The sequence below is a fragment of the Eptesicus fuscus genome, chromosome 1 (assembly GCF_027574615.1).
Source record: "Eptesicus fuscus isolate TK198812 chromosome 1, DD_ASM_mEF_20220401, whole genome shotgun sequence".
NCBI lineage: Eukaryota > Metazoa > Chordata > Mammalia > Chiroptera > Vespertilionidae > Eptesicus > Eptesicus fuscus.
In genome coordinates, this window is record NC_072473.1 from 119,078,648 (window position 1) to 119,098,178 (window position 19,531).

The 19,531-nt window shown below is 39.9% G+C and overlaps 1 protein-coding gene and 1 pseudogene across 4 annotated transcripts in view; both read right to left on the bottom strand.

The window, feature by feature from the left end:
• Positions 1 to 860: 860 nt before the first annotated feature.
• On the bottom strand, positions 861 to 1,344 carry LOC103301897 (40S ribosomal protein S17-like; annotated as a pseudogene).
• Positions 1,345 to 14,665: 13,321 nt separating this feature from the next.
• XIAP (X-linked inhibitor of apoptosis) overlaps positions 14,666 to 19,531 on the bottom strand; it is a 53,124-nt gene continuing 48,258 nt past the window's right edge. For all 4 annotated transcript variants that reach the window (XM_054709355.1, XM_054709386.1, XM_054709309.1 and 1 more), the window contains one exon: positions 14,666 to 19,210. In XM_054709355.1, the coding sequence (XP_054565330.1) occupies positions 19,017 to 19,210 (194 nt within the window). In that variant the 3' untranslated portion in view covers positions 14,666 to 19,016. The remainder of the gene's footprint in view (positions 19,211 to 19,531) is intronic.

The window sequence follows — 19,531 nt, forward strand, 5'->3', positions numbered from 1 at the left end:
TCAAGGGCATGAACCTTGGTTGTGGGCACATCCCCAGTAGGGGGTGTGCAGGAGGCAGCTGATCGATGTTTCTCTCACATCGATGTTTCTAAATCTCTATCCCTCTCCATTCCTCTCTGTAAAAAAATCAATAAAATATATTTAAAAAATAAAATCAAGTTTTAGTATATGGAATGGCCTTCAACAATCCCTTTTTATTTTATTTTTCAGCAATGTCTCTAGCTTTGGTTGCACCACTTTCACAAAACCTTCTCTAAGTATTGGCCACACCCTCATTTGTCCTTCTGTGTCCCAGTAATAATGATAGTCTATACCACACGATCTAGCACTGTATCACTCTTTTACATTCTTTTGTTCCTGTTATTTTTTTAGTTAAACAACACAGTGGTTACCAATGACCCATGCATTATGTTTAGAATGGGGGAATGATGACTGTAAATCTATTCCTGTGAACAAGACTGTAAACCAAGCATGTAAAACTCGCGGCCTGTGGGCTGCATTCGGCCCACAATGAATATTTTTGCGGCCCAGCCAATATAACGGTATGTAAGAAACGTTTTAATAAAAATTTCATAACTTAATTTTTACAATATCCTGTTATACATAGTTATTTTTTAAAATATATCTTTATTGATTTCAGAGAGGAAGGAAGAGGGAAAGAGAGATAGAAACATCAATGGTGAGAGAGAATCATTGATCGGCTGCCTCCTGCCTCCTGCACGTCCCCCACTGGGGATCAAGCTTGAAACACAGGCATGTGCCCTTGACCGGAATTGAACCCAGGACCCTTCAGTCTGCAGGCCGATGCTCTATCCATTGAGCCAAACCAGTTAGGGCCATAATTAGTATTTTTTTTAAGGTTGTCCATGGTTTATTGATAATATTACAGCACAGCAAAGGATTCAAACGGCTCCACGCGGTGTTTTGAAATTCATCCCAACTGTAGGCTGAGTGACCTGCAGGTTGGACAGACTGCCAAAGTCCGAGCTTCAGCATTTCCTTAGTGTCAGGATCAACTTCAATGATCTCCTGATCCAGGGCCAAGACCTCGGGCACATAGTTGTCTCTCCTCTCCCTCTCCTCCGCCTGCAGCTTGATGGAGATGCCTCTCACGGGGCCCCTCTGGATCCGCTTCATCAGGTGCGTGACATGGCCCGCGATCTTGTTCCGGAGCTTCTTGCTGGGGATAATGGCGATCTCCTCGCACATGCGCTTGTTGGTGTGGAAGTCGTTGCCCAGGCACGTGTAGTACTTCTTGATGATGACCCGGGCCGCCTTCTTCACGGTCTTGGTGCGAATGCGGCCCATGTTGGCGGGTCCCTGGTAGGGCCATAATTATTAATGACAAACTACAACGTTCGCTAATGACTGATTACTATAATCATGTTGCATTCATTTCCCTTACACGCCTTATGCACAGGCGCACCATTTCTCTCCACTCATACTAGCAGAGAATATTTTAGCAGCCAATTGCCAAGTCATTAGTCTTGGATGGACTTGTTTGGTGTGCACAACAGGAAATATTTCACTTTTGGAGAACAAGAAAAATAGGTTTATTTGTGTTACGCTTATTAATTTGTGCAGTTATTCAGTATCTGGTAAGTTAATGTTCAGGGAAAATATTAATTTTTATTAAAATGTTCTATTATTTTATGTTAACAATGACTCATTTATTTCAGCCCTTTGTATGCAGCATGTCTCTATTGAAATAAACCGACGGTTCTATGAAAATTGAAGCTTTTGGTTTTTTGCAGCCCACATAAACTTAAACCTTGTTTATTTGGCCCGTGTTAGCCTTTGAGTTTGACATGCTTGCTGTAAACTCGAGGAGGACCCAGCCTGAATCTTATTTTTTTCTTTTTTAAAAAAATATTTTTTATTGATTTTTTAAAGAGAGGGAGAGGAAGAGGGATAGAGAGTTAGAAACATCAATGAGAGAGAAACATCGATTCAGCTGCCTCCTGCACACTCCCTACTGGGGATGTGCCTGCAACCAAGGTACATGCCCTTGACCGGAATCGAACCTGGGACCCTTCAGTCTGCAGGCCAATACTCTATCCACTGAGCCAAACCAGTTAGGGCATGAGTCTTATTTTTTCCTTTCACTACCTCCCAGAACTTTCGAGTGCACTGCATTGTTAGTATAACAGTAGGATTAAGTTCTGTAGGTGGAGACCAACAATGAAGTGAAACAAGGTTTCATTAAACAGGTGCCTGAATTAGAATATGTAGTACTTTAAATAAAAAAGAACCTATGTGAGACACATATATTCCATCCAGCCCCAGCAAAGGTTTAGAACTGTTGATGGTTGCCTAGGAATAAATATCCTCTTGCTTATCCCCCAACATACCTCACAAAACCTGCTTTAGAAGATAACTTAGTAGTTTCCTGCTCAGAAATTCAAAACCCATTATACCAGCTTGAATTTATCTAATCTGTATGGGGAAGAGGGATCAAATTTATCCAAAATGTGTACCAAGGAGACCTAGTGACATAAAGAGCCCTTGAGGAGTCTCAATAAATGCCTCTCATTCAAAACTTCCATTTTTAGTTCTTCAAACTTTCTTGATTCTGAGCTCTGCACATAATAGTACTTCTCTCCTAGGCAGAACTCCGTTCCTCTACCTCTTTGACTACTTCAAGGACTCCCTCCTCCAGAAAACTTTCCCTCAGACCCTCCCCCCAAACAGCTTTGAAACATGAGGTTCAGGGTGCAGACTTTTCTTCCCATGGGTTCTTGTCCTCATGAAGTTCGAAGAATAAACTTGTGGACAAAAAGTCTTCTTTAATAAAAAATGTTGAAGTTAATATTTGACAAAGGAGGCAAGAGCATACAATGGAGTAAAGACAGTCTCTTCAATAAATGGTGTTGGGAAAATTGGACAGATACATGCAAAAAAATGAAACTAGACCACCAACTTACACCATACACAAAAAAATAAACTCTAAATGGATAAAGGACTTAAATGTAAGACGGGAAACCATAAAAATCTTAGCGGAATCCACAGGCAGCAAAATCTCAGACATATGCTGAAGCAATATCTTCACTGATACAGCTCCTAGGGCAATGGAAACTAAAGAGAAAATAAACAAACGGAACTACATCAAAATAAAAAGCTTTTTTCACAGCAAAAGAAACCATCAACAAAACAACAAGAGAGCCCACTGCATGGGAGAACATATTTGCCAATGTTATCTCCGATAAGGGTTTAATCTCCAACATTTACAAGGAACTCATACAACTTAACAAAAGGAAGATAAACAACCCAATAAAAAAAATGGGCAATGGACCTAAATAGATACTTTTCGAAAGAGGACAGAAGGAAGGCCAAGAGACATATAAAAACATGCTCAAAGTCACTAATCATCTGAGAGATGCAAATCAAAACAACAATGAGGTACCATCTCACACCTGTCAGAATGGCTATCATCAACAAATCAACAAATGACAAGTGCTGGAGAGGATGCGGAGAAAAAGGAACCCTCGTGCACTGCTGGTGGGAATGCAGACTGGTGCAGCCACTGTGGAGAACAGTATGGAGTTTCCTAAAAAAACTGAAAATGGAACTCCCATTTGACCCAGTGATCCCACTTCTAGGAATATATCCCAAGAAACCAGAAACACCAATCAGAAAGGACAAATGCACCCCTATGTTCATAGAAGCACAATTTACAATAGCTAAGATTTGGAAACAGCCTAAGTGCCCATCAGCAGATGAGTGGATTAAAAGACTGTGGTACAGCACTGGCCGGTTTGGCTCAATGGATAGAGCGTCGGCCTGCGGGCTGAAGGGTCCCAGGTTCGATTCCGGTCAAGGGCATGTACCTTGGTTGTGGGCACATCCCAAGTGGGGGGTGTGCAGGAGGTAGCTGATCAATGTTTCTCTTTCATTGATGTTTCTAACTCTCTATGCCTCTCTGTAAAAAATCAATAATATATATATATATATATATATATATGTATATATATATATATATATATATTTTAAAACAAACTGTGGTACATCTACACAATGGAATACTATGCTGCTGTAAAAAGGAAGAATCTCCTACCATTTGCAACAGCATGGATGGAGCTGGAGAGCATTATGCTAAGTGAAACAAGTCAGTCAGAGAAAGATAAATATCACATGATCTCACTCATTTGTGGAATATAATGAACAACATAAACTGATGAACAAAAACAGATCCAGAGACAGAGAAGCATCAATCAGATGCTCAAACCTCAGAGGGAAGGTAGGGGAGGGTGGGGGTAAGGGTAAGAGATCAACCAAAGGACTTGTATGCATGCATATAAGCATAACCAATGGACACAGACAACGGGAGGGTGAGGGCATGAACGGGGGGATGAGGGGGGCAATGTGGGGATAAGGACACATATGTAATACCTTAATCAATCAATAAAGAAAAAAATTTTTTAAATGTCGAAGTTTATTGGAAGCAGATACAAAGTCCATCTGGGAAAGGGTGTCCCCAAAGGGGACCCCATGGGGAGAGGCCCCCATATGGGAAAAGCCTGCTCTCTTTCTCTAATGGGAAAATAAAAAAATCCTGCCTCGTGTCCCTTTGTCTCCATTTTATATATGCTGCAGTTCTTTGTATCTGACCTTTTCTTATTGGTCCCTGTCATTAATTTGGGACCCCCATGTTTTCCTCATTGGTCATTCTGCTACATAAAATTAGTTTCAAAGCTCAATGCCCACATGGTACCTTCCTCTTTCTCTCCCCCTTATCTTGCTGGTTGGAGTTGCCTTTGATCTCCTGGCTGTTCAGGCCAGAGATACTCCTGTCTGTCATGGTTTATGGCTGTTCTAATTGCTCAGGCCAGGAATGTTTCCATCTGCCTGGACCCCTTCTTCTTATGGCATTTCTGTATCCTCTGTATAAGTAAGATAAGTATTTTGGCTTCTTTAAGTCTCCATCTATGCATTCCTCTCCCATGGACCCCCTTTATTCCCTAAATCTTCCTAATTAAGCTAGCTAGATAACCCTTTTAGCTTGAATTAGGTACACCTCATATTACCCTTCAGTGCCCTGCAACAGAATGGACTTCTTAGTATCTAGCACAGAACCTGGAACATAGAAGATGTTTAATGTTTCTTCAATAAAAAAGAATACTTGTAGAAAATCAGTATTCATTCCAAATTGTATTATATTTCTCAATGCACAACTTTGAGATGAGGTTTTCTCACTCTGTTCATTTATTTTCTTTACCCATTCCTGCATTCATACATTTAAGTACTGAAAAATTAACTCAGTGCTTATTAATGGGCTAGACAGCTTGCTAGTCATTGGAGACACAGTGATTAGGGAAATATGCTTCCCAACATCCAAGGTTTGCCTTGGCAATGTAGTGAAATGCTCTCTCATTTCCAAATTCTTTTTAAAAATGTATCTTTATTGTTGAAAGTATTACAGATGTCCCTCCATTTTTTTCGCATTGATTCCCTCCACCCCGCATTCGCCCCATTTCCAAATTCTTGAGATCAGAAACATAGTTATAGCCGAAACCGGTTTGGCTCAGTGGATAGAGCGTCCGCCTGCGGAATGAAGGGTCCCAGGTTCGACTCCGGTCAATGGCATGTACCTTGGTTGCGGGCACATCCCCTCTGGGTAGTGTGCAGGAGGCGGCTGATCGATGTTTCTAGCTCTCTATCCCTCTCCCTTCCTCTCTGTAAAAAATCAATAAAATATATTTTTTAAAAAAGAAACATAGTTATAAATTTTGGTGTTTTAGAATTACTTTAATTTTTCAGTTCTAGTTGAGTAGACATGCTAAGAACTACATATACCTATTTATTACTTCTATTTGGTTTTGTGGTTTGCTATCATATGGTCAGCCAGGTCTTGTCATCCAAAAAAGAGCCTGGATTTGGACATATATAGTCTAAGTTCAGACAGTGAGGCAGCCAATTTAGCTAATTCATGCCAAAAATTAGCTAGAAACACTTTCATTGCCTATAAGAATAGCTTGACTTGTGATTCAACATATGATTTAGGTGAGTCACATAACCTCTATGTCTGGGATTCTTCAACTTTAAATTACAGAGATGCTAGGAATATAATGAATGAGAGACACAATGGCATAGTGCAAGAGTACTGAACCAATTATTTTATCGTCCCTAAATTTATCTGTTTTATATATTCTTTATTTTCACATGTTAGAAAACAGAGCTAACCTAACTGCCCAAGTAAATCTATTTGAGGGCCACTTGAATGGCAGGGTTTATGAATACAATTTCCACAACTGTACACAGCAACAATTTCACCAATTATCTCTGCACCATTACCCATATACTTCTGATTTAAACACAGGAGTAACCATGCGGAGACTAGAAACCAATGAGATAATGTATGTAAAGGTTTTTGAGAGCCATGGAAATGGCCAAGAAACTATATAAATGAATTTCATCATTATACACCCCTGATTAATCAGATACTGATCCATGACTGTTTCATTTTGTGTGAAACTAACCCATAATTAGCCCAGTAAACCCTAATTAGAGAGATGATTCCTTGGGCTTATATGGAGGGTTTGTACTTTTTGAAGCTCTTTCATGTACATTTACTCATATGATCCTTGCAACAATCCTCTGAGGTAGGTGGAGCAAGGATTATTATCCTTATGTATTAATATTTTTGGTACACTGCATATAACTTACCAAATATTGATTTATAACTCAATACTTAGTATAGGTCTTTGCACTTAATTCTTATAGATCACATAAGAATATTATCTATCTGAAAAGTTTACAGTAGAAAACCAAGAAAGGTACAAGTACAGTAGAGTACATTCTTTTTAGTAATCAAATAACAAACAAAAATCTGTTGAAAGAAAAACAGGTTTTTCCAGGTGAGTTAGGTCATTCTCTGAATCATTAACACAGGCCTTTGTTAAATTTCTACTAGGAAATCCATGCACAATGTTTAATTAATAAAAATAATTTTTAACAACATAAACTGATGAACAAAAATAGATCCAGAGACATAGAAGCATCAAACAGACCGTCAAACCTCAGAGGGAAGTCAAGGGAGGGTGGGGGAAGGGTAAGAGATCAACCAAAAGACTTGTATGCATGCATATAAGCATAACCAATGGACACAGACACCAGGGGGGTGAGGGCATGTGCTGGGAGCAGGAGCGGGCTGGGAGAGGTCAATAGGGGGAAAAGGAGACATATGTAATACTTTCAACAATAAAGAATTAAAAAACAATAATTTTTAGCAAGTTTCTTTCTACTTTAGATGAATTTTATAGGGGGGATTTGGGGTCTTTTTTATTTTTTAAACAACTAATGTTTTTATTGGTTTTAGAGAGAGAGAGGCAGAGGGTTAGAAACACCGATGAGAGAGAATCATTGATCAGCTGCCTCCTGCACATCCCCCTAATGGGGATTGAGTTTGCAACCTGGGCATGTGCCCTAACCAGGAATTGAACTGGTGACCTCTTGGTTTATGGGTCCATGCTCAACCACTGAGCTACACTGGCTTGGCAAGATTTGGGGACTTTTATTTTTATTTTTAAAATATTTTTTTTATTGGTTTCAGAGAGGAAAGGAGAGGGAGAGACAGAAACATCAATGATGATAATCAGTGATTCGCTGCCTCCTGCACGCCTCCTGCACTCACTGGGACCCAGCCTGCAACCCGTGCATGTGCCCCTGACCAGAATTGAACCTGGGACCTTTCAGTCCACAGTCCGACACTCCATCCACTGAGCCTAATTGGCTAGGGCAGGGGACTTTTATTTCTAATATAAGTTCCTCTAAAATGTCAAGTGTTCATGAACATACTCCTGTTTGTTTATTTCTCAGTACAATTGTCAGTATCTGGCAGAAGCAGAACCTAATCACTGCCAAACAAAAGTCCAATATTTAATGAGAAAAAATATTTTTGGTGCTTTAGCCAAAAATGCAAAGCCCCTTATATAAGGTAATGAAATTAAAAAGAAATCTCTAGTAACTAGTAACAGAAAAAAGTTAAAGAAACACAACACCGACTTAAAGAAAAATAACTCTCAAAATATAAGTTTATGTACCAAATGAACATCTATAATTTGATATGTAAATATATTTTTGGAATTGTTCAATTTAGTGAAACAAGAATTAGATTTTGTAGCATGATCATTGTGGATATACTATCATCTCATTGTACCCTAGTTGGTTTTTTTTTTTCAAATTTATATTCTGGGAAATTAAAAGGGGGAATAATCAAAGTTTGTTTTCTCTGAAGTTCTTATTCTTTATTTGTTCTGAACCAATATTTATTCATAATACTGAAGTTAACAAGTATAGACCTATGAAAAGATTTCTTATGTTGTCATTAATTATGGTGCCTACAGTCTTGGAAATCTCAAATTAAACAGAATAATATTGGGAACAAAACTTCTATGCAGACCAGCTCTATATAAAGCCAAATGGTTAGCCCTGGCCGGGTAGCTGTTTGTTAGAGTGTTGTCTCAATATGCCAAGGTTGTGGGTTAGAACTCTGGTCAGGGCACATGCAAGAAGCAACCAATGAATGGATAAATAAGTTGAACATCAGATCAATGTTTCTCTCTCTAAAATCAAATTTTTTAAAATTTGATTTTAGAATTACTAGTTATTTAATATTTGTTATAAGGAAATTAGTGGATTGCAGGAAAAGAAAACTAGATCCACTGACCTTCATCTAGCCTTACTTACCTTAAGAGTTTTATTTTGGTGACAGTTAGAGACCAATATTGACCTGAGTATGGATTTATGCAACTCTGAAGGCCTTTTAGAGTTCTAAGACTGCTACATGAGTTCTCTTTGAGTCTTTTGTGCCAGTTACTTAAAATTTTCGGATCTAAAAGCGTATTCAGAACTGTTAGTTATTATGATTTAGATAGGGTGATCTTTGTAACTCTTAAATTCTATCATTGTAGGTTAACTGCTCACATTTCACTGAAGCTCTGGCTCTTTCTAGAAGTGCGGGTCTGTCTGTACAATTTCAACTGATTGTTGTTTCACTAGCAGTTATGAGTCTTCAAATACTTAATTCTTTCATTTCTGGATTGGAGTATAGTTTAATGAAAATGAACACTGGGGCTATTATGAACTCAGCAGTGAAAGGTCTGAAGATTGATTCTCATTACACACTTCAAAGAGTACTGTATGCAGGAAAGTTTTGTTGAAAAGTACAATCAAGGTATGGATGCAGCTGAAACCGGTTTGGCTCAGTGGATAGAGCGTCGGCCTGTGGACTGAAAGGTCCCAGGTTTGGTTCCGGTCAAGGGCATGTACCTTGGTTGCGGGCACATCCCCAGTAGGGGATGTGCAGGAGGCGGCTGATTGATGTTTCTCTCTCATCGGTGTTTCTAACTCTCTATCCCTCTCCCTTCCTCTCTGTAAAAGATAAATAAAATATATTAAAAAAATAAAAGGTATGGATGCATACAACAGAATAACAGATCTCAGGGGAAAGGGAGGGGACAGGAAGAGACTAACCAAAAAACATATATACATATATGCATAACCCATAGACAACAATAGCATGGGGAAGGTCTGGGGTGGAGTGAGGGTTGTGTGGAAGGCGGAAAAGGGAGAAAAATGGGAGACATCTATATAATATTGTCAACAACAACAACAAAGTAGAGTCAGAGGGGACATTCAGGGTGTTGCATTTTATGCCTTCACGTTTTGGTAGGAGAAAATACACAGGACTAGATCAGCAACAAGTTATAAGGAAAGAAATGTGAGGATGACAGTCATTTGCAGAGCAATTTGATTTATAAATTATAACCATTTCGTTTTTTTTGGATTCAGACCTGACCCCATACCATGTTGCAGTGGCTTTCAAACGTTAGCCTGCATCAAAACCACTTGGAGGATTTGTAAAAAAGATTGCTGGGTCACACCTAGGTTTCTGATTCAGCAGGTTTGAAATGGGGCCCAATAAGTTGCATTTCTAACAAATTCCCAAGTGGTGCAGATGCTGCTGGTCCCTGGACAACATTTTGAGAACCATTAGGTACCCATATACCATGCAGTTAGCCTACTAACTTTCCATAAGTACCACTTTTATTCTACAGTCTATAAGCAAACTACAATTAAAATAGTGAGAACCTAGTTTAAAAGTAACTTTAAATGATAGTATCAGTTTTGAGGGGGTTTATTGATCTTAATCGTCAAATAGGAGAAGAGGGAATAAAGTTGATTTTAATTTTTAGATGCCCATTACAATTCAGTAATAACAGTGTTAAAATTCACACATTTATATAAAAATGTTCTTTTTAAAAATATATTTTTATTGATTTCAGAGAGGAAGGGAGAGGGAGAGATAGAAACATCAATGATGAGAATAATTGATCAGCTGCCTCCTGCATGCCCCACACTGGGGATATGCCCACAACCAAGGTACATCCCCTTGGCCAGAATTCAACCTGGGACCCTTCAGTCCACTGGCCGAAGCTCTATCCATGGAGCCAAACCGTCTAGGGCTAAAAAATATTCTAATCTGATATAGATCTATAAGGTAATTCAGGGAAAATGACATGTCTAGAATTTGCTCTAGATATGTCAGCAAAAATAAAAAGGGAGGGGGAGTCCTAGAAAAAACAGGATTGGCAAAATATTTATATTTGTTTTTGTTGAAGTTGAATGACGAGTTATACTTTTGTGTAAGTTTGAAAATTTCTGTAAGAAAAAGCTTTCAAAATTCACATCTTCATTGATATTCATTGAAAGTATAGTTGCCATGTAAGAAAAAATGTGGACTGCATTTAAAACAAGGTTCTTATGGCCCTGGCCAGGTAGCTCAGTTGGTCAGAGCATCGTCCTGATGTACCAAGGTTATGGGTTCAATCCCTAGTCAGGGCACATAAGAACCAATGAATGTATAAATATGTGGAACACTAATCTCTCTCTCTCTCTCTCTCTCTCTCTCTCTCAAATCAACTAAAAATATTCTTATGGTCATCTCAGATAACATAGTCAAGGACTCAATAGTCATTATAATAGACGAGGCCTGAAATACAACTCTTAATTTAGGACTCTCCATTGTGGGCAGGAATGGGTAGGAGAAATAGTTGAAATACAAGGCAGTCCTCAGGTTATGTTGGACTTGACGTATGTCGTTTCGTGGTTACGTTGCCATCTCCCATTTATTTATTAAAAAAAAAAAAGTTCCGTCATTTTGACGTATGTACATATGTGCTTTATGTTTTTTATTATTTATTTACCACAAGCAAAGGTCAGGAATTGTTATCTTTCTTTTAATTTTTTTTTTTTTTACTGTTTCACTTCATTACTGCTGTGTATGTGTTCCATGTGAATGACGTAGGTGCTTATGTAGGTGGGTTCTGACTTACGGTGAAAATCGTGTTATGTCGCGCCGTAGGAACGGATTTCCGATGTAACCCCAGGGCCTACTGTACCTACTTCTAAACTCTCTGCCTTTAAGGATTCTTTATTCCCAACCTTTTTATCCCATCAGATTGCTTGCAGCTTCTGAAACTCTCTGGGTCACTGATTCTACAGACTCACAAAAATCCTTCTTTACCACCTGCTTCAAAGGGGCAGTGGCTTTTAGGTCCCTTGCTTGTTTAAGCTTTGTTATAGTGACTACGAGAGGCCTGGTGCATGGATTCATGCACAGGTGGCGTCCCTCAGCCTGGCCTGCATCCTCTCACAATCCAGGATCCCTTGGGGGATGTCGGACTGCCGGATCAGGCCGAAACTGGCAGTCCGACATCCCCCCCGAGGGACATAGCAGTGCCAAAGCAGCAGGCGGCTGGGGAGGAGCCCCGCTGCCACCACAGCTGCGTTTGCCTGCCATGAGCCCGGCTTCTGATTGAACTGTGCTCCTGCTGTGGGAGCGCACTGACCACCAGGAGGCAGCTCCTGCATTGAGCGTCTGCCCCCTGGTTGTCAGTGCCCATAATGGAAACTGGTAGACCAGTTGTTCCAGTCTTAACAGTTGCTTAGGCTTTTATATATACACTAGAGGTCCAGTGCACAAAATTTGTGCATGGGTAGGGTCCCTAGGCCTGGCTGGCGATCAGGGCCGATCTGTGGGGAGATCAGGGTCCCCGCTTGCACCCGCCTTGGCCTGGTGCTGCCCGCTTGCCGGCCTCACCCCCACCATCACTGCTAGTCACTGTCTGTGGAGCGACCAGCAGGGCAATTGGGGTCCCCGTTTGCACCTGCCTTGGCCTGGCACCACCCTCTCACCTGCTCCACCATCCCACTGCACTCCTGCTCTCATCAGGGCCCATCAGGGCCGGCAGTGCCTCCACTGCCACCCGCTGCGAGCGCAGCATCGCCGACGCCTGCCATGTTCCGTGCTGCCCCCTGGTGATCAGCACACATCTAACTCCCAGTCAGTCAAACTCCTGCCCGTGGGGACAATTTGCATATTAGCCTTTTATTATATAGGACTAGTAGCCCGTTTGCACGAAGATTCGTGCAATAGACCTTCATTCACCTGGCTGCCTGCACCAGTTTTCTGCCGGCACCGGGGACCCAGGCCTTGGCTGTGGCCACCACCTTCTGCCTTCTTTCTGGGTCTGGGCTTGGCCCTGGGCGGTGGCCTTGGGCTCGGCTGCACCCAGCGTCCCTGCTACCAATCACAGGAGCTGACCCCCAGTGGTCTCCTGCGATCGGCGCTGGCTCCCCGCTGGCGCCCAAGGCCGGGAAAGCCTCGGGCGGCTTTCCCGGCCTTGGGCTCCGCCACACTCAGCGTCCCTGCAACGGTTTCCTGGTGGGCGTGGTTGATGGGCGTGGCTTGGTTGGTGGGCGTGGCTTGGGCGTAGCGAAGGTGCGGTCAATTTGCATATTTGTCTATTATAAGGTAAGATACTAGAGGCCCGGTGCACGAAATTCGTGCACGGAGGGGGGGCGTGTCCATGAGCCCAGCCTGCACCCTCTCCAATCTGGGACCCCTTGAGGGATGTCCGACTACCCATTTAGGCCTGATCCCGGTAGGATCGGGCCTAAATGGGCAGTCGGACATCCCTCTCACAATCCAGGACTGCTGGCTCCCAATTGCTCGCCTGCCTGCCTTCCTGATTGCCCCTAACTGCTTCTGCCTGCCAGCCTGATCACCCCCTAACCACTCCCCTGCCAGCCTGATTGATGCCTAACGGCTCCTCTGCCAGCCTGTTTGCCCTAACTGCCCTCCTCTGCTGGCCTGGTCCCCTCCAACTGCCCTCCCCTGCTGGCCATCTTGTGTCCACATGGGGGCAGGATCTTTGACCACATGGGGGCAGCCATCTTGTGTGTTGGAGTGATGGTCAATCTGCATATTACTCTTTTATTAGATAGGATAAAGGCCTGGTGCATGGGTTGGGGCCAGCTGGTTTGCCCTGAAGGGTGTCCCGGATCAGGGTGGGGGTTCCCTTGGGGTGTGGGGCGGCCTGGGCGAGGGGCCTGTGGTGGTTTGCAGGCTGGCCACGCCCACCAGTGACCCAAGTGGAGGCCCTGGTATCTGGGATTTATTTAACTTCTACAGTTGAAACTTTGTAGCCTGGAGTGGAGCCAAGCCTCCTGCTTGCTCCGTGGCGGCAGCCATTTCTGTTGGTATTTATGTATCTTCTATAATTGAAACTTTGTAGCCTGGAGCGGAGGCCAAGGCAGGCCAGGGCTTCAGAAGCGTGGCTTCCTCCATCGCCAGGGGCAACCCTAACCTCCTGCTCTTTCCAGCTTCGTGGCTGCCGCCATTTCTGTTTAGATTTATTTATCTTCTATCATTGAAACTTTGTAGCCTTGAGTGGAGGCCTAGGCAGGCAAGGGAAGGCAGAAAGCTTGGCTTCTTCCATTGCCAGGGAAACCCAAGCCTCCCTCCTGCTCTCTGTGGCTGCAGCCATCTTGGTTGGGTTTATTTGTATACTCGCTCCTGATTGGATGGTGGGCGTGGCTTGTAGGTGTAGCGGAGGTATGGTCAATTTGCATGTTACTCTTTTATTATATAGGATAGACACTATCCCTTGGGACAACCAGGCCAATCTTTGTGGGGAGGGGAGTGTTACTATGGTTCATATTTTTATATTTTAAAAACTGACTTTTTGCCCTAGCTGGTTTGGCTCAATGGATGGAGTGTCGGCCTGCAGACTGAGGGGTCCCAGGTTCAATTCTGGTCAAGGGCACATGTCTGGGTTGCAAGCTCAGTCCCCAATGGGGGGCGTGGAGGCAGCCGACCAATAATACTTTGTCATCATTGATGTTTCTCTCTCTCCCTCTTCCTTCCTCTCTGAAAGCAATAAAAAATAAACAAAAAACCCCCCTGACTTTTCATGCATTTATAGAATTCTATAAATTAATGTGAAAATGGATGTCTCTTTTTTTAAATGATGACTTGATGTGTACCTTAATGCCTAGCACAATGGCATAAAGTGTATTTAGGCCCTAACCAGTTTGGCTCAGTGGATAGAGCGTCGGCCTGCAGACTGAGGGTCCCAGGTTCGATTCTGGTAAAGGGCATGTACCTTGGTTGTGGGCACATCCCCAGTAGGGGGTGTTGCAGGAGGCGACTGATCGATGTTTCCCTCTCATCGATGTTTCTAACTCTATCCCTCTCCCTTCCTCTCTGTAAAAACTCAATAAAATATATATTTTAAAAACGTGCATTTAGGTTGTATTTTTAGTATTTTAAAAAGGGCTGTTCTATTTTTTTCTGAAAAAGTACATATACAAAGTAATAAGATCATTTTAAAGAATAGTACTTTATTGAATACATTTTATTCACAGAAAAATAAGCTTTAATCTATGACTGCCAGATTATGCATTGGAAAGTAATTTTCTTAGTTTTCCATGCTGATGGAAAGGTTTCTACTATATGGGGAAGAAGCCATAAAATTATACTCACAAATATAGTACTCTATCTCAAAACATTTCACACGATTATTCACAACACTAATACAATGATGTAATAATTAGCCATTCTCTCAGGTTAGATAAAGTATAACAGTAACAAAAAAATGCAAATTCTTCTAACAAAAATTACATAAAAGCCTGTTACATCAAATAAAAAACACAAATTTGTTACTAAGTATACACAAAATGACAAAATATACTTATACACAATCTGCAAACTTTAGACTTCAAAATAGAATCTTACCACCCAAACATTAATGTAGTATTGTACAATTTGAAGATATAGGTATTTAAGATTGTCCTATTGTATTAGTTATAAAGTGTCATTTAATATGTAGCAACAGCCCTGGCCGGGTCAAGGGTCACGGGTACGATTCCGGTCAAGGGCACATGCCTGGGTTGCCGGCTTGATCCCTAGTAGGGGGCGTGCAGGAAGCAGCCGATCAATGAGGCTCTCTCATCATTGATGTTTCTGTCTGTCTCTCCCTCTCTCAAATCAATAAAAATATATATATTTAAAAAAAATAATATGTAGTGACAAAAGTTATGGTATAGAAGAAAGAATAGTTGAAAAAATAAACTTTTGATGCCTTCCAGGAAAGGTAGCTTGAAGTTTTTCACCTTCAAACTATGTCCCAGTCTGGGCTACCACTAATTAGCTATACAACATTGAACAAATAACTTCACCTTTGAGCCTCAATTACCTCATCTGTAAAATGAGGGGGAAGAATTAGATACTCTCTAAGGTCACTTCTAACTTTCTCCCCTATAATTCTATTATGCTGCAAATGAAATTCACATCGTGCTAAGTACTGTATATGGGTCAAATTGAAGCTGATTATGAAGGTGGGAATTAGCCAATTGTTCCTATTAGGAAAGCTCACCCAAATTTGATAAATTTTTCAAGTGTTTTTTTAAAAAGTAAATATTTTAAGGACTTGACCTATTGATTTATTGTAATTTACATTTTAACTATGAGAAACACCAAAAAAGGTGAGTAAGAGTCACTGAAAGAGTTATCACCTAACTTTTAGCTCAAATTTCCAGAGTCAAAGGCAAACCAGGAGGGTAACAGTGTTAGGAAGGGAATTAACATTTATAGCAGGTATTTTACATACCTGATCTCTTGAACTCTCATAACTGTAAGTCAGGTATTATTCTCATTTTTACAGATGAAGAAATGACAACCTCTTTTTTTAAAAAGAAGATTTCACTAAAAATAACTACATCTGTCAAATATTCTCTCCAGTTTTATTTCTCTAATGGAAATGATACACAACCAATCCCATTTCTCCCACTCCTCTACCGCCTTCTCCATATGCAACACCTGAGTAATCAGGAAATAAAACAATGTTTGGATCTTAAGGGTACAATACATGCAACTAATGTTGTGGTGGTAGTCTTCCATTCAGAGAGTTCAAAGAGTTGAAAATACCAATTTTATTCACTAAAATGAAAACAAGAGAAAGCAACTACCAAAATTTAAATATTAAACAAGAAAAACAAGAAAAGATCATAATATGTAGGGTTACATATGTACACTCACTACAACCACCCTACCCCATCTTAGACCCTAACCAAAGGGAAAAAAAGCAAAACCACACACACAAAAAACAAATCTAGCAGGAAAGGCAATACAAAGACATTAATTAATAAACTGGAATTTATAAACACTAAAGTCGTTTCTTAAAAAATAAGACAAGGCTTTTAATCAGCATACCAAATTATTACAAACAAAGATAACTATTACAAAACTTGACTCTTCATGTGACTACAAGTAGCAAATTGGTGGTCACTTGGAAATCTTAGCATGAACTTCATACAGAAAAGGAATGTCTACATGTAGATACTGAGAACTATTCTGGGAAAGGGGGAAGCAGAGATTTGGATCCGGTTATATTTTTGACCTTGCAAGTGATCATTTTTTGCATAATTAGATGGGAAGGGTCCAGTGCTTTTTTATAGTGTGAACACAGACAAACATTGGTAAGTCTTAAAAAAAAAATTGACGAGAAGGTGGAGTGCTGAGTGATTTAAGAACCTGAAGCAACTGCATTTCTAAACAATTCTTAAAATAAACTTGTTAGTCACATCAGCTTCATGCATTAAATTTCACAACTCACGGGGAGAAAAAAGGTCTTGCTTAATTCTAAACACACAAGTTTTAAGAGTTTTAATGGACTGAAGCTCCCAGAACAGGAAAAGCCTTATGTTAAAACAATTCAGTCCTTGGCCAATAACTAGATTGAACTAACTACTTGACTTGGAGCAGATAGGTCCTGAAAGCACAGTTTACAAACGTTAACACTTTTCTCCCCTTGTAATTTAAATTTAAATCTTAGACTACACATGTAAAATTTAATGGATATATAACTAATAGTAAAACAAAACCAGGACAGTCATTATTTTTTTAAATTGTCATTTAAATTTGCAGTGCAATTGAAAAACAACTATCACTTAAAGTAGTAATCAACAGAGGTTAGGAGAAAATGACGATACTCTTTCTCTTAGAAAATACAACTATAATTTTTAACGGTTTTACTCTCCAACTTTTCTCTGTAGTAAAATGCCTCATTCACCTCTACAACAGGTTGTTGTGAGAATCTTGTAATATAAAGCCTGGGTGTTCTATGAAGCATTTTGAAACTTTTATCTATATGGAATCTTACTCAAGTTTTATTTTCTCTTTAATGTTTAAACAACTGTTCTTCTTTCCTTGTCAATATTTTATAATTTCCAAGAGGTTTTTAAGGATCTTAAGAGAACATTTATTTCAGAATTATCTACTACTATTACTAGTCATCAAAATAAAAAGTTAGGTAGAGGAAAGACCTGACATTTTGTCCTATATACATCTTAATCATCCTAACGGTAAAAACTCACATGAAACTTTACAATACAAAAATGATATTATAATCTCAACATGGAAAGCCTTCACTACAACTACAAGCAGTATACAAACATGCTTCTACTTTTACCTACATAAGCTGACAGATGTTTAAAATACTGGGTTAACAAAGATCTTTTAGTAAAGTGACTTAGGCAGGCTTAAACTAGCAAGGATTAAGGATGAATCCTTACTAATTAATTGGAAGATCTGACACATATTTTATATTTCATTTTACAAAATCAGGAATATTTATTTTGAAACAAGAGAAGAAGACATGGTCTACCTGTCAGAAAACTACCACTCAGAAAGATTTTTCATCCACAAAGCAGGACAAACATAAAGACATTTAAATTTCACATTGGTACCAAAAAGGTTAACTGCCCTGTCTTCTTGGATTAGAAAAACTAAAGCTGAGCAATAAGTAGTTTTGCAGGCGTTTGAACATGCCTAAGCCTTTAAATCATAAAATACTTTCTAAAAATTCTGATTACAAAAGTAACATATACTTACAAAAATTCAAACAGAACAAAATAAAAAAAGTAGAAAGTGAAAGGCCCCGGTAAAGCCCCTCTGGATCCACCCCCCACCCCCCTTAAGAGAAACCATATTTAACAGTTTGGTGCATCTTTCCAAATCTTTTGTTTTATACATATACAAAACGCACACAACCTTCATTTGACTCATTTGATACACAGTGTTTTGCCACTTGCATTTTACATTTATAGCTTTGACTCTTTCCATGTCAATACACGTAGGCTAGATGGCATGCTATCATTAAATACCCTTTTAACAATGACAAAATCATCTTTTAAAAATCATCCATCCAAGTATGTATGTATAATTTTAAAATCGACAAAATCTACAATACAAAGACTAACATCTAAAAATAACCTCTATCCACCAGTGTGGAACAGTTCATTCCTTTTTCACACAAAACAAATTATGTGATTGGGGAGATTACTCTCCACGTTTACACAGAATGTTAAGCCTATTTGAAATTCGCTTACACTTAGAAGCCAAGTCAGTGCACTACAAATACACATTGTGATCAGTTACAATATGATGGCTCTTAGTCTAGGGTTTCAATTAATAGAAAAAAATAGATAATACAGCTAATATTATGAAAAATCCAGAAATTAAAATTTTAGATTGCCAATTACAACACTGCAGCTTTACATTTTTCTTCTTGGTAGCAAATGCTAAATGGAATTCAATGCTGATTACTTAAATTTGGTTCACATCACACATTCAATCAGAGTAATAAGAATATAACACAGCTACTGTAGTTAGATTAAGACATAAAAATTTTTTGCTTGAAAGTAATGACTGTGTAGCACATAGGACATTTATCAACTGCTTCAGCACATTGTTTACAAGTGACCAGATGTCCACAAGGAACAAACGCCACAGCAATATTTCTATCCATACAGATTTTGCAAAGCTTCTCCTCTTGCAGGAGCCTTAGCTGCTCTTCAGCACTAATCTCTGCACAAAAAGAAAAGAAATGAGTTAATTATAGACTTTCTTAGTTGTTTAAATTCATTGAGACAATTTGAACCCCTACTATGTGCCAAGTACTAATCAAGTGTTAGGAAATAGGATGACTCACACATGGTATATGCTTGGTCTTAAGTAGCTCGAATGCTAGTAGGAGAGAAGGACATGAGCGGAGACAATAAAAGTAAGCACAAAGGACAAAGTGATAAGTGCCATAATAAAGTTATCTACAAAGTGCTCGGGGACAAGATGAGAGAATAAGTTCTTCTATTCAGACTAACTGGGGAAAGCTTCATGGGTTGGCAGCTG